At 38.6% G+C, this 15,447-nt stretch overlaps 1 protein-coding gene across 2 annotated transcripts in view; it reads left to right on the top strand.

The window, feature by feature from the left end:
* Window positions 1–4,034: 4,034 nt before the first annotated feature.
* Window positions 4,035–15,447, top strand: part of taok2b (TAO kinase 2b) — a 47,992-nt gene continuing 36,579 nt past the window's right edge. For both annotated transcript variants that reach the window (XM_041815664.1, XM_041815663.1), the window contains exons 1-2: window positions 4,035–4,584; window positions 10,177–10,317. In XM_041815664.1, the coding sequence (XP_041671598.1) occupies window positions 10,186–10,317 (132 nt within the window). In that variant the 5' untranslated portion in view covers window positions 4,035–4,584; window positions 10,177–10,185. The remainder of the gene's footprint in view (window positions 4,585–10,176; window positions 10,318–15,447) is intronic.

Below are 15,447 nucleotides of genomic sequence, written 5' to 3'. Positions count from 1 at the left end.
TCATCACATGGCCCTATCTGCCACAACAGGGGTTGGATGGGGGCTGGGGGGTGGCCAGAGTCCAGCTTGATACATGTCGCTACATACATTTCAATAGGCAGCCAAGGTCAAGCTCGTCTCTTTTTTTATTATCAGGCCTAGCATGTTTTTGGGCCCTTGGGACATCCACAGCATGACTAGGGGCTCAAAGCAACCCCAACACCTGCCCAGATGGTCCCCTAGGCTGGACTTACTCACCACATCTGCACTTGAGTGCGCCCTAAAGGTGTGGAGTTTGTTATTTTTTCAACAGATCATTTTCTTATGCCTCTGGTAAAATGCAAGGACATCCAGAGCAAGGCTGGGGTTGTGTAACTCCTCCTTCCTGCCCAATGGTGGCAGGTTTACTTGCCATTACATGCCTTTCTTCAGCCTTTTGGCCCAAACATGCCTAAAATAATGCAAAGTAGTGTATATGATGCTACTGTAAAAATCTGTGTATCATGGTGCTTACATTTAAATAAAATTAAATGTTTTCTTCTTCACAAGCATCTCCATGCACGAGTGATACGTCAGTAAGTATGACAAGATTATTTTGAGTCTTTGTGATGTTCTCTCTTTTGAGAATACAAACAAAAAGGTCATTTTAAAGTTTGACAACATTACCCCTACTAGTGCATCAGGACATTTTCAGAAAAATAAATATCCATCATTTGTATATGCTGTGTGTTTTTTGAAAGACATGAGGAAGTAAAACTTGCATTTTATTCATTAAAGAACATTGAGTCAATTACAGCTAATATCCCAATGTGTCATAACCTGCATGAGTGTTGGTTGTTTTTGCTGGGAAACAAGGGATTAACATTTCCATGAAGTACCCTGATCATGACAATGTCTAGGATTAAAGTCTGTGGGCCAATCTTCACTTCCTACAATCTGACTGAGCTCAAACCTTCACCGCGTTTGTCCTCCGCTCTGACCCTTAAACCCCCCCTCTGCCCGCGTCCCTGTTATGTAAATTCATCATAAAATCTGTCAGCTTTAGAGACGTAATCCGCCAAACCATGCGACAGGAAGTAGAAATTTTATTATCCATTTTTTCCTACCAGATGACAGGTTATGGAAGGTCAAACCCTCAGCTGTGCAAAATGTCTGCGAAGTGAAGGATGAAAAGTGAGAGAAAGAGAAAAGAGGAACGGTTAGGATGAACAGAGTTTTTTTTATAATGTGAAAAAGAATATCATGTAGGGTTAATAGTAGATTTGGAAAGAAATAATCCTTAAACTACATGTATAAGTAAAGTCAGATTGAATAATTGGATTTCTGACTTCAGATGCGAACTAGAATGAAAAGCAGAGAGAATATCCAGTCTATTATGTATGCATGTTTTCTCAGCCAGAAATGCACAACACAGAGATTAATCTGAGTGGATTAAGCAAAGTCTAGGCCAAACAAACCGTATGTGTGATTGTGATGACATGTGTGCATCTGTGTATGTGCTGGCTGTCTACCATCAAACGTTGTGTCAAAGGAAAAAAACCCTTGATACTCACATTAGAAGATCAAAAGTTCAAACAAAAAATAGAGCCATGCATAATAATATAGATTCAATAATCACATGATTACAATTCAGGATTCATTGTAATAAATTTGATATTCAGAAAGCCATTTTAATGACACAAGCAGGCTGTACTGCTCTGATCAATCAACAATAGAAATCAATCACACCTTTATTTTTCAGCAAGCATTACATAATAATCCGTCATTATCCTGAACATCAATCAGTATTAAAATGGATGGTTGACTAATGCATATCACATACAGGGTTTTTAATACATTGACCTATTTTCCATTTATAGACTCTCTCCTGACTGAATCAGAGAACAGCAAATGAAATCAGTTCGATTTCACTCTCTATTCCCTTAATAACAAATACATTTATGTTGGATTTTAATTCAGACGTGTCATTATTTTGTGATTATTTTGTGTGACTAGTTTTCCCATGAAAACAAATTTATTTCTGTGGTTTGCCTCAAATTTTGAGAAATTAAGTCATTATCACTGAAATCCTAAGTGTTGTCTTGAAATAAATCCATAAGCAAATCAAGATAATGAGAAAATAACCAAAATTTACACTAAATTATGGGAAAGTTGAGCCAAATAAAGTGTGTTAATGTACATCCACTTAGGGCAGGGGTGTCCAGACTTTTTCCACAGAGGGCCACATACAGAAATATATAAGGATGGTGGAGCTACTTTCATATTCCTTGCCATGAGGATTTTAAAATTAGTAAGACTAATCTAATGTAAGTTAATACATGCTTAGCAATTTAGTATGCCTAAATGGCTCGTTAATGGCTGACAGGGCAAATAGACAGTCACTTGGGAGGGAGGAGGGGGATAGCAGGGTACACCGTGGACTGCTTGCCAGTCAATCGCACAGCTGACATACAGCTGCATCTCAGAAATTAGAATAGCATGAAAAAGTTCAATATTTTTCATCACTCTTTTCTGAAAGTGAAACCCATATATTATATAGACTCATTACACATAGAGTGAAATATTTCAAGCCTTTATTTCTTGAAATGTTGATGATTATGGCTTACAAGGTAAGAAAACCCAAAATTCAGTGTCTCAAAAATTAGAATATTACATTAAATCAATTAAAAAGGATATTTTAAACAGATATGTCAGGCTTCTGAAAAGTATGTTGATTTCTATGCCTTCAATACTCGGTTGGGCCTCCTTTTGCATGAATTACTGCATCAACGTGGTGTGGCATGGAGGCGATCAGCCTGCGGCACTGCTCAGGTGTAATGGAAGCCCAGGTTGCTTTGATAGCGGCCTTCAGGTCATCTGCATTGTTGGGTCTGGTGTCTCTTCCTCTTGACAATAGCCCATAGATTCTTTATGGGGTTCAGGTCAGGCCAGTTTGCTGGTCTATCAAGCACAGTAACACCATGGTCATTAAACCAGCTTTTGGTACCTTTGGCAGTGTGGGCAGGTGCCAAGTCCTGCTGGAAAATGAAATTAGAATCAAATATTGACTGCATAGAAATGAACATACTTTTCAGAAGCCTGACATTTCTGTGTAAAACATCCTTTTTTTATTGATCCCATGTAATATTCCATTTTTCTGAGACACTGAATTTTGGGTTTTCTTATCTGTAAGTCATAATTATCAACATTTCAAGAAATAAAGGCTTGAAATATTTCACTCTATGTGTAACAAGTCTATACAATATATGGGTTTCACTTTCAGAAAAGAGTGACAAAAGATATTGATCTTTTTCATGATATTTTAATTTTTTAGATGCACCTGTATATAGAGACTAACAACCAGGCACGCTCACATTCAGACCTATGGCCAATTTAGAGTCACCAATTAACCTATGGAGGTTGTTTTTGGTGGTGGGAGGAAGCCGGAGGGAACCCATGCATGTACAGGGAGAACATGCAAACTCCACACAGAAAGGCCCTGCCCAGGAAGCGAACAAGGGACCTTCTTGCTGTGAGGCAACAGCACTAATCCCTGCGCTGCCGTGCAGCACCTATGGTCACAGACGTGAACTCTAAACTAGTGGAAAACTTCATTCATGGTGCAAAAGTGGGAAGATTTGGATTGTAATGTGAATCATTCTCTCTCCATGTGCAACTGTGTGACCAACAGAGGTTGACTACAGTTAGTGGGGATTAAAATTACTGTACTGATCAAAAAAGTACAAGTACACAAAAAACACGTAATTTTAGTAGTTTTTGAGTTAATGCGATTAGTTACTTTCCATCCCTGATTTTTAGTCATAGTTTTCGTCGACGAAATTAATACTGTTTTAAATCATGTTTATATGAGTTTTTTCTTCAAATTTTAATAATTTAAAACGAACTCACCTTTCAAACACTGACTGGAGCAACAAAAATATCCTTAATCTTGTATTTTGTATCCACTAAGGTTTTAATTCGTTGTAAATTTTCGTCCACGTGGAGTCGTCGTTGCAGCTAATGTGCTTGTTTTTCAACCCTCGAAGAAGAGCACTTCCGTTTTCCTTTCGGCTCCCGCCCCGCTCCGCCATCATGAAGTCCTGAACAAAAACGGATGGGAGTCAAGCAAAATGGGGATAACACGGACTGAGGATGAAATTCGCCGACAACACTAACGAAATGACAGTGCACAGTGGAGAAGGGAGCGGACCAGTGGAAATTAATGAATCATTTTCCCACTGAAAACGTCCCAGGCGGCTCCTGGCGTTACGTTATATAGTTAGCGGTGTTGCTAACAGCAGCCAGAGCTAGCCCCTGATTTTCTTGTGAAGACAGCTCTGTGCTATTAGCTGCCTGGCTCGTTTAGCTGGCAGCCGTCAGTCAGCTAGCTGTCACTGTAATTGACTGGCACTTCACTCATGTCAAGTCGTGCAGACGCGCTAGCTGTCCAATTGACTGGGAGCATCAGGATGGAGAGGAGTTTAAGTAAAAGCATCGACAGGCAGAATGTGGTTTGTTCGTGTTGAATAGACACCAGTGTCGAGGAAAGGGGAGTGAGACCAATATTTTCCAGCCAGGCCAGTTAGCTAGCTTCAGAGCTAGCTACAGTGGATCCCAAAAGCCACGGTAAGACATGCTATAAATCATTCAACATGCTAAAGCTGCCGTATGCGCCTCTCTGCGTCTGTTCGTAGGGAAATGAGAAGCTAGCTCCATTTTCTAACACATTTTTGCATCCTGAAGACGTTGACATTGACATACGGGCTTGTTGTTGGCCTGCAGCCTGAACACCCAGGCAGCCTAGAGTTGTTGTTGTCTGTTGTTGTATATATGTCATTCATTTATTCGGGGAGGAAGAGCAAAGATAGCCTAATTGACCAGTCAAGTGCAAAAAGCTATGTAGCCTGCTCAGCTGAGACGCTCACTGTAGCTACATGATACTGATGCTAGCACCCATCTCATTCATTACTCCTCTGACTCAACAGCCAAGGACAATATGCGTTTTCCCCTAATATTAGGAGACGGATACAAGGTTGTAGAGATTACATGTCATTGTGGAGATGATCTTTGATGAAACCGCTAGATTTTAACTCATGCTGCCTCTCTGTCTGTCTGTCTGGATTGCCTTTGGTTGGTTCTTTAGGCTTGGTTGATTTAATGCACTTAGCATTTTAAGAGAAAAGCACACACTTCCTCTTTTACAGTTACAAAATATCCAGTAATACAATGCCTCATCTGGTGCTTGAACATGTGAAATATGGATGTATGATTTTCAGTCTTTTGCAGATGTTCAACATGCAGATATTTCCAAACTCGTCTGATATACGTATATATATCAACTCTTTTTTCCTTTTGTTCGAACACCAACTCTCTCCTGTACTAGAGTGACCTGTTCCTCTTTCTGTGGCAGCCTATTTGTTTTAGAAACGGACACAAAACAAGGCCAACAAGATTTACAATAGCTGTATTCTTTTCATATATAGACGTTCAGTAATGTAAATCTGAAAGTAACGTTAACACATTTTTACAATAACAGGTAAAATAAGCTTCACAGGCCTTTCTGAGATTTAAAAACAGCATTGATAACCTTCAATGAGCTCTGTTCCACACAAAATAAAATGGTCCCCATTTTATATTTTGATAATGTATTAATTTTCCAAACTAAACACAGTGATTTGCAGGGTGGTGCCCTGAGAAAATGCTTAAAATAAAAACAAAAAAACACATTCTTCTGTAGTGCAAAAACAATTAAAGCAGCTTTAGTTCAGATCTTAAGCTTCAGTTCTTTGAAAATTTAAGGAATGACGACAGAAAAAGACCAAAATCTCAGCTGAGGTAGCTCTGTAGGTTGTTTGTAGTCACATGATCCTGATGACATGCAAATGCCAGGAGGCAGTAAGGGAAGAACACCAATTAGGAATCAATAGGAATGAAAAAATGTTAGTATGTTAAAGCTCTATTTGGGCCTTTACAGGCAATCATCAGTAGAAAATTACTTCATGTATGATCCCTACAGTTTAACTAAAAAGTGTTTTTTTTTTCATGTATTTACCGATTTCCTGGTGAGGAGTCGATTGATATCACATACGACTCAGCACTGCAGAAATCCTCCCACCAGATCTAAGCTTTTCTTTCTATTTTTGTCATAAACACTGGTTTAATTAAATCAGTGATTTACCGTTAAGGAAGTCAACCTTGCAGGGCAGGCAACCAATTAATGATGTGTTGGTAACAAACATCTTACAAAATGGCTCTTTTCTGTGAACCACAGGAGCTGGCACCCATTTGAGTGCCAGCTCCTTTTTGCCATATTTCTCTTTACTGGGGCTGTCATTACAAGGACCACTCCAAAGGAAGGACACAAAATGTGGAGAAGTTGCACCTGTGTCATTTACTTGTATTTTCTATTGGCCTCTTATTTCTAAATCATGTGCAATGCAAGACAGCCACTGACTTTAACACATTTTTCTCTTGAAAGTATTGATTCAGGCACCATTTAGGAACTGGTCCCTTTTTAAAAGTATCAATTTAGCACCAGTTCAGGAAAAATCCCAACTAATGCCCAACTGTAGTCATTATTTAATACGTGTTTCAAAAGCCTGATAAGTACAAAATGAACAGCTGTTTGGAAGTCAATAAACCAGGGTTGGGTATCGTTGGGGTTGTTTTTTGATACTGATGCGAAATCAGTAGTTTTCACACCATTTCCATAACGTATCTCTTGCTTTTCACTGAAGGGGCGGGGTTTCGAAACGAAGTATCCACGTCTGTGTTGTATTTAGGTCTGGTAGGTGCTGGATGTGTTAGTACCAGTACCATGTCAATACCAGTTTTTTTTCAGATACTCATTCCTGTAATAAACTAGCATTTACTACTGAACTCAGCCAAATTATCCAAATCATTGAAAAGAGATCGATTTCCAATCGATTTGAAACAAGCATGGCTGGACGGACAGCAAGTGTGGAAACTCAGTAAAGATCAGAGTTTACTGTGCCAAACCGGACCTCTGTGAAAATGCACAAAATACAAGTGTTGTCTTGTCCAGGCTTTAGAAGGAGGTTTAAATTTTTTTATGCAATTAGTTATCATTATAACCATTTAATTCTTTTGTTTTTCAAGATTAGTTTTGGGTCTTATGGCCCTTATTGATAGGACACCTGAAGAGAGACAGGAAACATGGGGGGTGACAGCAGGGGAAGATTCAGACCAAATATGCCCCGAGAAAGGGAACCAATCCCACGACCAGTGAATTGTGGACTACAGCCTCAGAATACAACCACCTGCCCCCCCGACTGATCCGAACTGGCTCCCAGGAGGATGCTTTAATCCATGTCTGTCACCATGTTTACAAGAGCTTAAAACCTGTTTGCCTGAAGGTGTAACAACTTTCAGGACTCAAAAGTAGCCTTTTTTGTCCCTGCAATTAAAACAATTAGAGCTCACATACATGGCAGAAAATAAACATTTTGGTAGCACTTCTTTATGTAGAAATCACTCCTTGCTACCCATCTGGAGTTTTATACTGTGATGTGATTTCATTTGCAAACAACCATTAGTTTCTGCTTAAAGCTCCACAAACGTAATACTCACCTCATAAGGTGGAGTATCATGTTCATGTCTTTGAGTACACATATTATGCCTGTAATTTCTTGCCTTCCTGTTTTTAAGTGTTTTCATGCTTACCACTGATCCTTAAGGTTATAAAATGTTAAAAACATCATCATTTTGCATGTGAGTGGTAATAGATTTTAGATGGCACTTCGACAGGGAAATTTATGAAGACATGATCTAATCTACAATGTCTTGTAAGTGTTTTATTATTACTTTTAGTACTTTTGGTGGTTTGCTTTTCAAGTGACAGTAAACAGCATTTATTGTAGAGTGTTATGTACAATTAACAAATAAAACTGAAGGGAGAAGAGGAAAAAACTTTAAACTTGGGACTTTTCGAATCAAAGCTTTCAAGGCCCCAATGATATCCAATAACAGTGCAAAATTTATCTTCATTTCATTGGTTTGTGTCTTAAAAAGATCTTAAATTTTGAAAATATGCAGCAACAGTAGTTCAGAAACACTTGAAAAAAAATCAGCATGTGATACATGTCCAAATTAATTTTTCATTAGTTTATTAGCTGTTAGCTTGAATGTTCGGTTGCTTTGACTCAAAAATAATGAGAAAATGGATTTAAGAGAGGCTTAGGTTGTCAGCTTTTTCAATACTTCAGAAGGATACAGTCTTGGTAAGGATAGAAAATCCATCAGATATTGCAAGCACTTTGTCTAAAGTGCAAGAATCTATAGCCAGTTTATTGTGCACTTTTGACAGTATGCAGAAATCTGCCTGCAATTTTTGACACCTGAAACTAGGAATTACTCAGTTTTGGGTGCTTAGGACTTCTAGTCTTTGATGAGGTTGTTTCAAAACTGCTTTTAATGTCATTCTAATTTTACCAGCGTATCATTTCAGAGTAAAAAATCCAGGTATGATGACAACCCTAGTTCCTTTCAACACAAAAAGCCAAATGCTGTGTTTCTGCTAAGACTAATTACAAATAGATATGATAACATGTTATACATGATGTTACAGCTAAGAGACTCATTGCATGAGTCTATTCAACATTTGTCCCTCAGTGCTCTCCTGTCACGATCACCACATTTTTGACTGTATTTCCATAATAGGTCAGGAAACCTCTGATGATCTTTTCAGACTGTCGTGCTTACAGTTCTATTGTGCTAAAAACAGAGGTATATCTTATCAGATTTGAAGCAGACCATGAGCCTGCTAAACTGGTTGGAAGTTTATTTCAAGTGCACAAATGCTTACGTACGATGTCTGCTGCTTTTCATAGAAATGCCTTTTTGTACGAGAGCAAGACCAGAACATTTTCTCTGACTGATGCTGTCAGTCAGTGTTATGATGTTCTCAGAAAAAGACCGAAGAAATAGAAGAAAATCCAGATGATTCATGTCTGGATTGTAAAGCAAATAAAAAAAGGACAAAGTGTGCTTTTCATAATGAATGAAAGAGACAAATTTGCTGCTATTCACATTGCTAAAATTAAACTTTAGGGCTGCACAATTAATCCCACTTTGACAGGTATTGTGATATGAGCCTTTGCAATAAACACATAAGAAATGTACAAATGTATCCCAATGAATGAGAGAAATCGTTGCTACAAGCATGCTTTCTCACTCTACATGTGAACATTTTACCAACTGGATGGAAGCCTGAATATAATGGCCATGTTTTCACACCATTATGATGCAGTCAGATGGAGCACGAGCTAGCAATCAGACATTAGTGCCAATGTAAGGCTTGAAAAAAGATTCTGGGATTAAGAATGGACATTTTGCAAACAAAACATACAGAATCATTTATAGCTATCAAGTACTCATTTCTCCTACATCATTGTTACAGCAATATTGAACATGTTAGAGTATATTGCATATTATGCTCTTATCATACAGGCTTACGTTGAAAGATAGATAGATGGATAATTCTCTAGGTTATGCTTATTTTCACATACATACTTAGACATAACAATACACCAAGAATGCGTATTTGCATATTTGTCCAACTCCAGCTGCTATTGTAAGAGTGTGTAGGCTACTGAAGCACCAGTAAAGGACATGACGCCTCAGAATCACTTTTTTGAAGAGATAAAAAACATATTTTTTTAGTATTGTTGAAATGAATAGCACCTAAATATTGTGCTCTTAAATGTTTTGCTTGTACTGTTTAGCCTTATATTTCTGGGAGAGGGACAGATGGATGATGATGATGATGATGATGATGATGATGATGATGATGATGATGATGATGATGATGATGAATGGATGGGTGGGTGGGTGGATGGATGGTCATTTGAGGCTGATGGGCACTTTAATGTTTTTATACATAAGAGCCAACACACATTTGCATTTTTGGCATTGTGTTGACCAAAAACACAGTTCTTAAAAAAATGACTGTACTGGGTGATTTAAAAATGAAGATAAATTCTATATATGCTTAAAACATGTCAATTAAACATGACCTATAAATCTTTTAACTAAATTTTAACTCAAGCTGACACATTTCTCTACAAAATAAAAAAAATCATTCCTGTTAAAGTACAATAAATGATTTGGTTATAATTCAACATCCGTCTTACTAGTGGTGTGAGGTCGGCCCCTCCAAATAACATGCATTGACTCAGTGCGTCTCTTCACACTCACTAGGCGCTGGCCATGCCGTCGAGTGTGCGGGCCGGGAGCCTGAAGGACCCGGAGGTGGCTGAGCTGTTCTTCAGGGAGGATCCTGAGAAGCTCTTCACGGACCTGAGGGAGATCGGCCATGGGAGCTTTGGAGCGGTCTACTTTGTGAGTTACCTTCTGTTTTGTCTTCGTTTTTAAGTTAAAGGGAGATCCACGCAGTGTGAATGCTAACATGCTAGCAGCCATAATGTTTTTTATGGTGTGTTTTTGGGCTTTTAGCCTTTATTTGGAAAGGACAGTGGATTGAGTTGGATCAGGAGGAGAGCGATAGGTAATGACATGCAGGAAAGGAGCCACAGGTCAGACTGGAACCTGGGTTTTCCTGATTAGAGCAGCTGTTCTCTAAAACTCCTGAGCAGGCATTCAACTCCCCCGAGCACCTACTTCAGCAACTGTGGGTAACACATTTGATGGGTATGCTATGTCCATATGGCAGCGCCATGACATTACCTCTTCAGTCCCAAGTGACTACTGCTTTAATGTTTAGTAATCAGTTATTTACTGTTAAAGTCATGAATTTCACAGCACATATTAGAAAAATCTCATCTATGATATTTGAGTGCAAAACTTTATCTTCTGCACACAGAGGGGGAGTGGTGCCTAATTGTGCATTAAAACAACTTGAAGGGAACACCAACCCTAACCCTACCACCATGTCCTTAGTGACAAATCACAACCCCAATCCTTAAAACTTTCAATCATGACCAAATGTTTTTAATGAGAAATTGAGCAGTTTGGAATAAAAGATGTGACTGAACAAAGAGATGAAGACATAGCACATAAGGCTTTTTTTCCAGACACACACCCATGACCTATTGAAATAGCTTAGCGACCCACTTTTGGGTCCAAGCCCACTAGTTGAGAACCAAGGGCTTAGGGGGACTGCAGCCTCTGTATATGGGGCGTTACCAGACCACAAGACCATCTGTACCCCTATTTGTTTTTAATGCACAGAATGGCCTACTTTATATTTGATAGCCTCTCACTTAAAGTTCCCAGTTTTAGCAGTGGCTGATTATTGCTATGAAGTTAGTTTTCACTGCTGCTAGGGGGCAGGCATGAGCTGAAGCATTTAACTGTTAACTAAAAAATTATTTGAGTGGTACATTTGATTGTTCAAAGTTAGCAGGATGAGATTTTTGTCACAAACACTGCTTCTACATTCACATGATGGAATCCACAAAGGCCGTATTTTGGGGGGAACATTTGACACAGACACAGAGCTTATATTTTTTTACAGGTCTGTATCGTTTCATTTTGCCTTCTGCTGGCCGAATGATATGGCTACCATAATCGTTTCTATATTAAAGATACTTAAGGTGCAGATGCAGAATTATGTTTAACTTAAATTTTAGTAGTCAGAAATCTAGTTTTAACATAGACATCTCTTTGATTTACCTGCTGTTTTAAAGCTCCTGTTATAGAATCTTTTACTCTGTCTGAATCTTTGCTGTGTATAAAGTAAATAAAGTCTGTTTTGATGTTAATCTCTTCCTCTGACACCTACCCCCTACAGAAGTTTCAGACTTTAAAAACAACTTCATAGAAATAATCAGTCTTGCTTTTGGTTTCTTAGGTCAAAAAGAAATACCAGTTTTCATTTCTGTCATCTCATAAACAATAAAAAACTCCCCACAGGTACTTTAAGTTTGAAGCTAACTCTTAACTAACATGATTTTGCCTTTAATATAAAGGATACACAATACTGTCGACATGACATTGGTAGCGGAAGATAGTTTAAGTTAATAAATATATGTTTTAGCAGATAGGAAAAAATTCTGCCAATATTTGGAGCCATTATGTTGGCCATACATATTTAGAGTATAAATCATATTGGTGTTAAATATTGTCAAAATGTAAAATGCACCATCAGATATAGGTTGTTGCCTAGGGCTCTATACACTCAAGGAGGCCCATCATAAGCCCTGCATGTCTACAAAAGTCCAAAATCATACATTCCTATTTTAAATGTAAAATAACATTTATGTATTTACAAAATTATGCTGAAAACCTGCTCTTGATTCCTGGAATAGAGACAAAAATGTCATGCTTTTTGACAGGTTGGTCACGTGGTGAAGCACTAAAACGTAGCTTGCTCTTTTCTTTCCCTGTCAGCCCTATTTTCCTGTAAAAAATTCAAGAATTTTTTGGTACAGTTTTCAGTTCATATCCTGCACTCCTCAGGGGTGTGAAGCTCGCTAGTGAGGTGTTAGATTATTAATCTTGCTTTTTAAGATCAAAACAGAACTGAATTTGTGAAGACCTACATTGGAAGTTGGGCTTGCTGACTTGTGAATCATGGAAGTCTTTTTCTATCCATGTGTACCTTAGTTATAAATTAGGTTACGATTATTAATGTTCTGGGTTCATCATATTGTTTGCATCATTGAGATTAAGCTCTGTTGATTCAAAGTGGCTGATGGCTTAAAAATGTAAGAGCAGAGGAGGAAGATAACTGACAGACCGTAATGTTAGAGAAAGATGGTGTCAGACGGGACAGGAGGTGGTGGTGATGATGGGGCTTCTGTTAAGACACAAGGTGAAATCTGAGGATGAGAGGTGTCAGAAGAGAAGGAATTAAAGGTAAAAGCGCAGCAGGAGTCGAGGACAAAGGACAACTTGCGGATGTGTTGAAAGAAAAGCCTGTTTAATGAAGGGTGAAAAGAGCTAGTCATGGATGAAGGGATCAGTGGTAGAGAGAGGAAGAGAAAGGTTCTGCAGAAATCTTTGTTTTATGTATAAATGATTTCTGCTGTGGATTTGATGTAAAAGCATCTGAGATATCCCAGACTTTCTGAATGTGTGCTCTCAGAAATACAAAGCAGGAGCATCTCTGCCCTTTATAGAAGACTGTAGACACTTTTAGATATGAACTCCTGTTTCAGGACAGAGAAAATTTCAGGACAGCCTGTCCCTGACATTTTCCAGAGCTCCCCCCTTCACATACGCCCCTTAGAGTGGGAGATTTTCTCTTGTTGGACTGAAGAGGGGATCTAGAGACTAGAAACCACTTTTAAACAATCCTGCACAAGCCACACTGTAATGTTTAAATATATCCATGATGGCAGATGAAGCAACAGTCAAAGCTTGTGACATTTTTTTGCTAAGGATGCTTGAAATACAGTATAATTATGTTTCCAGTCAGTGTTTTCCAGACATGTAACCAACTAGTCTGAATAGAAAACAGAAAACAGTCAAATTCATCACAGGGTCATCGTGTGACCGGGTATTATGTGAGCCTGATATGCTGTGTAGAGTGTGGCTAAAATTAGCAGCTAGTTCCTCACTTCCTATGAATTTGCTAATTAATACCGTGCTTTCATATGTGGTCTCTTTTCACTTTGGTTGAGTAGTTATATGGGAGTATAACCCTCAACAGTCTATGTAACACTTTATTTCCATTTTCTAGTTCCAAAAACTGTCATGCTGAGCTGTATCTATGACATGCTAATGGCTACGTACCCGGGGAAAGCTCAGACAGGAAGGCAGCGCCCATTAACTGAAGCTACTAATTGCGGGAGGCTTTGTTACAGTTTTTAAAGAGCATTTGACCAGAATTTCAGGCTCATGTTTTCTAAAAACGAAAAGATAGATCATTAGTTTAACTGGCTCGTAGATATTGCACTAGCAAATTTCTGTATTTAGCTATTTAACCATGTGCACCCGTAATAAAGACGTTACTTTTGATTGAGAGAAATGACTTGGATTTAATTTCTCCAACAGAAAAATTAAAAAAAATCCCTTCTTTTTTCTTCTGCATACATATTCAAAAGTAATACGTTTTAATTTTGAGGTTGTAGTTACTAATAGCAGTGTAAAGGTAGGCATATTTGTACCGTGCAGATTCAGTGAACTTGGCATGTACTGGATGAATACATGTGGAGCGAACGGTAAAACGAGCACAATCCACACCGTCCTGGCAACCACAGCAAACGATAGACACAGCCCAAATATTCCCAGATAAGTCTCCCGTTTGGGAACACTTTGTTTCCCAGTGAAATACAACAGTGGACAAAGACCAGGACCAGACAAAAGTAGTGCAGACGTTATTCAGCGGCTGCGTAGCTGACAGCATGTCCATTGGATTAATCAAAGCATTAAATGGCACCACATAAACATGAACGTCACTGTGACTGGAACGACAAAACAGAGCAAACACAGCTCACTTTGGAAGTTTAACACCCTCTTTCTGGCAATTTCTGAGAGGACAAAAGAGGTGAAGATGAGTTTTAAAGCAGATGATCTACAACCACATAAGCTGTTGAGGAAACAGGGTTTTAACACTCTTCAAAGTTAGCTGAGCCAAAATAAAGTAATTCTAATCCTCCACCGTTTAACAAAAAAAGCTCACTAGCCCTTTATGAACTTCCCATGATTAAAGGTCTCTTTATTATAACACTGGTGGTCATCATGACAGAGCTGTCATGACAATGACATGGAAACCCTAGATGTTAGATCAAATACTGCTATTTAAAGCCAGCACACTGTTCGATTTCAGGCTGATTCTATAACAATGCTTTGTGGTGAAAAGTCAGCTTACACTGTGCGACCAGCGTTTACGATGCATGGGCTCTGCTTTTACAATCTGAAAATCAGGCACGACCTGAGTGATCACACCGTACCAGTGAAATTGGGATGGACTGTAACAAATATCCATGAAGTTTCTTTTGAAAAGTCTCACAGACGGAGGTTGAAGTCTACTCATATTCTCGTTTGCACGTCTCAAATAGCCACAAACGCTGGCAAAAATACTCTTGTTATCTCTCTCACACAGCTTCACCGTTAAACACAACTAGCAACTAAATAATAGCAAATGCTCTGTAAGCTAGTGAGGAGAATTCAACCAATTTACAGTGATCTGGATCTTTTGGTTCAGCGCAATAAGAGCCATTTCTCAAATTACCAAACAGCTCTACATGTAGCTTTCATAAAATTAGCCAAATATAGAAATTTTTGACCTATTACTGAGATTTGTAAAGATCCTCCCTTTATTCTGAGGCATATTTTATAACAACAAGGGGGAAAAAGGAAAACCGCTAGCATTGTTCGCATGAAAGAGCCAGCTCTTAGAACTGGTTTATTCATGAATGACATATCTTCACTGTCAGTGTGAGGTCTGTAGGTATTTCCTGCTTATTCATATCTTTCATTGTTGGAGAGAAAGGCACATCAAACAGGCTTGCTGTGGTCAGGGTGAAGTCAGTTTACAAAGGAAAAATACCCCAAAGTTGGTGA

Source organism: Cheilinus undulatus, linkage group 20 (genome assembly GCF_018320785.1).
Source record: "Cheilinus undulatus linkage group 20, ASM1832078v1, whole genome shotgun sequence".
Taxonomy (NCBI): domain Eukaryota; kingdom Metazoa; phylum Chordata; class Actinopteri; order Labriformes; family Labridae; genus Cheilinus; species Cheilinus undulatus.
The sequence above is the reverse complement of the archived record's forward strand: the minus strand, read 5'-3'. Positions and strand labels throughout refer to the sequence as shown.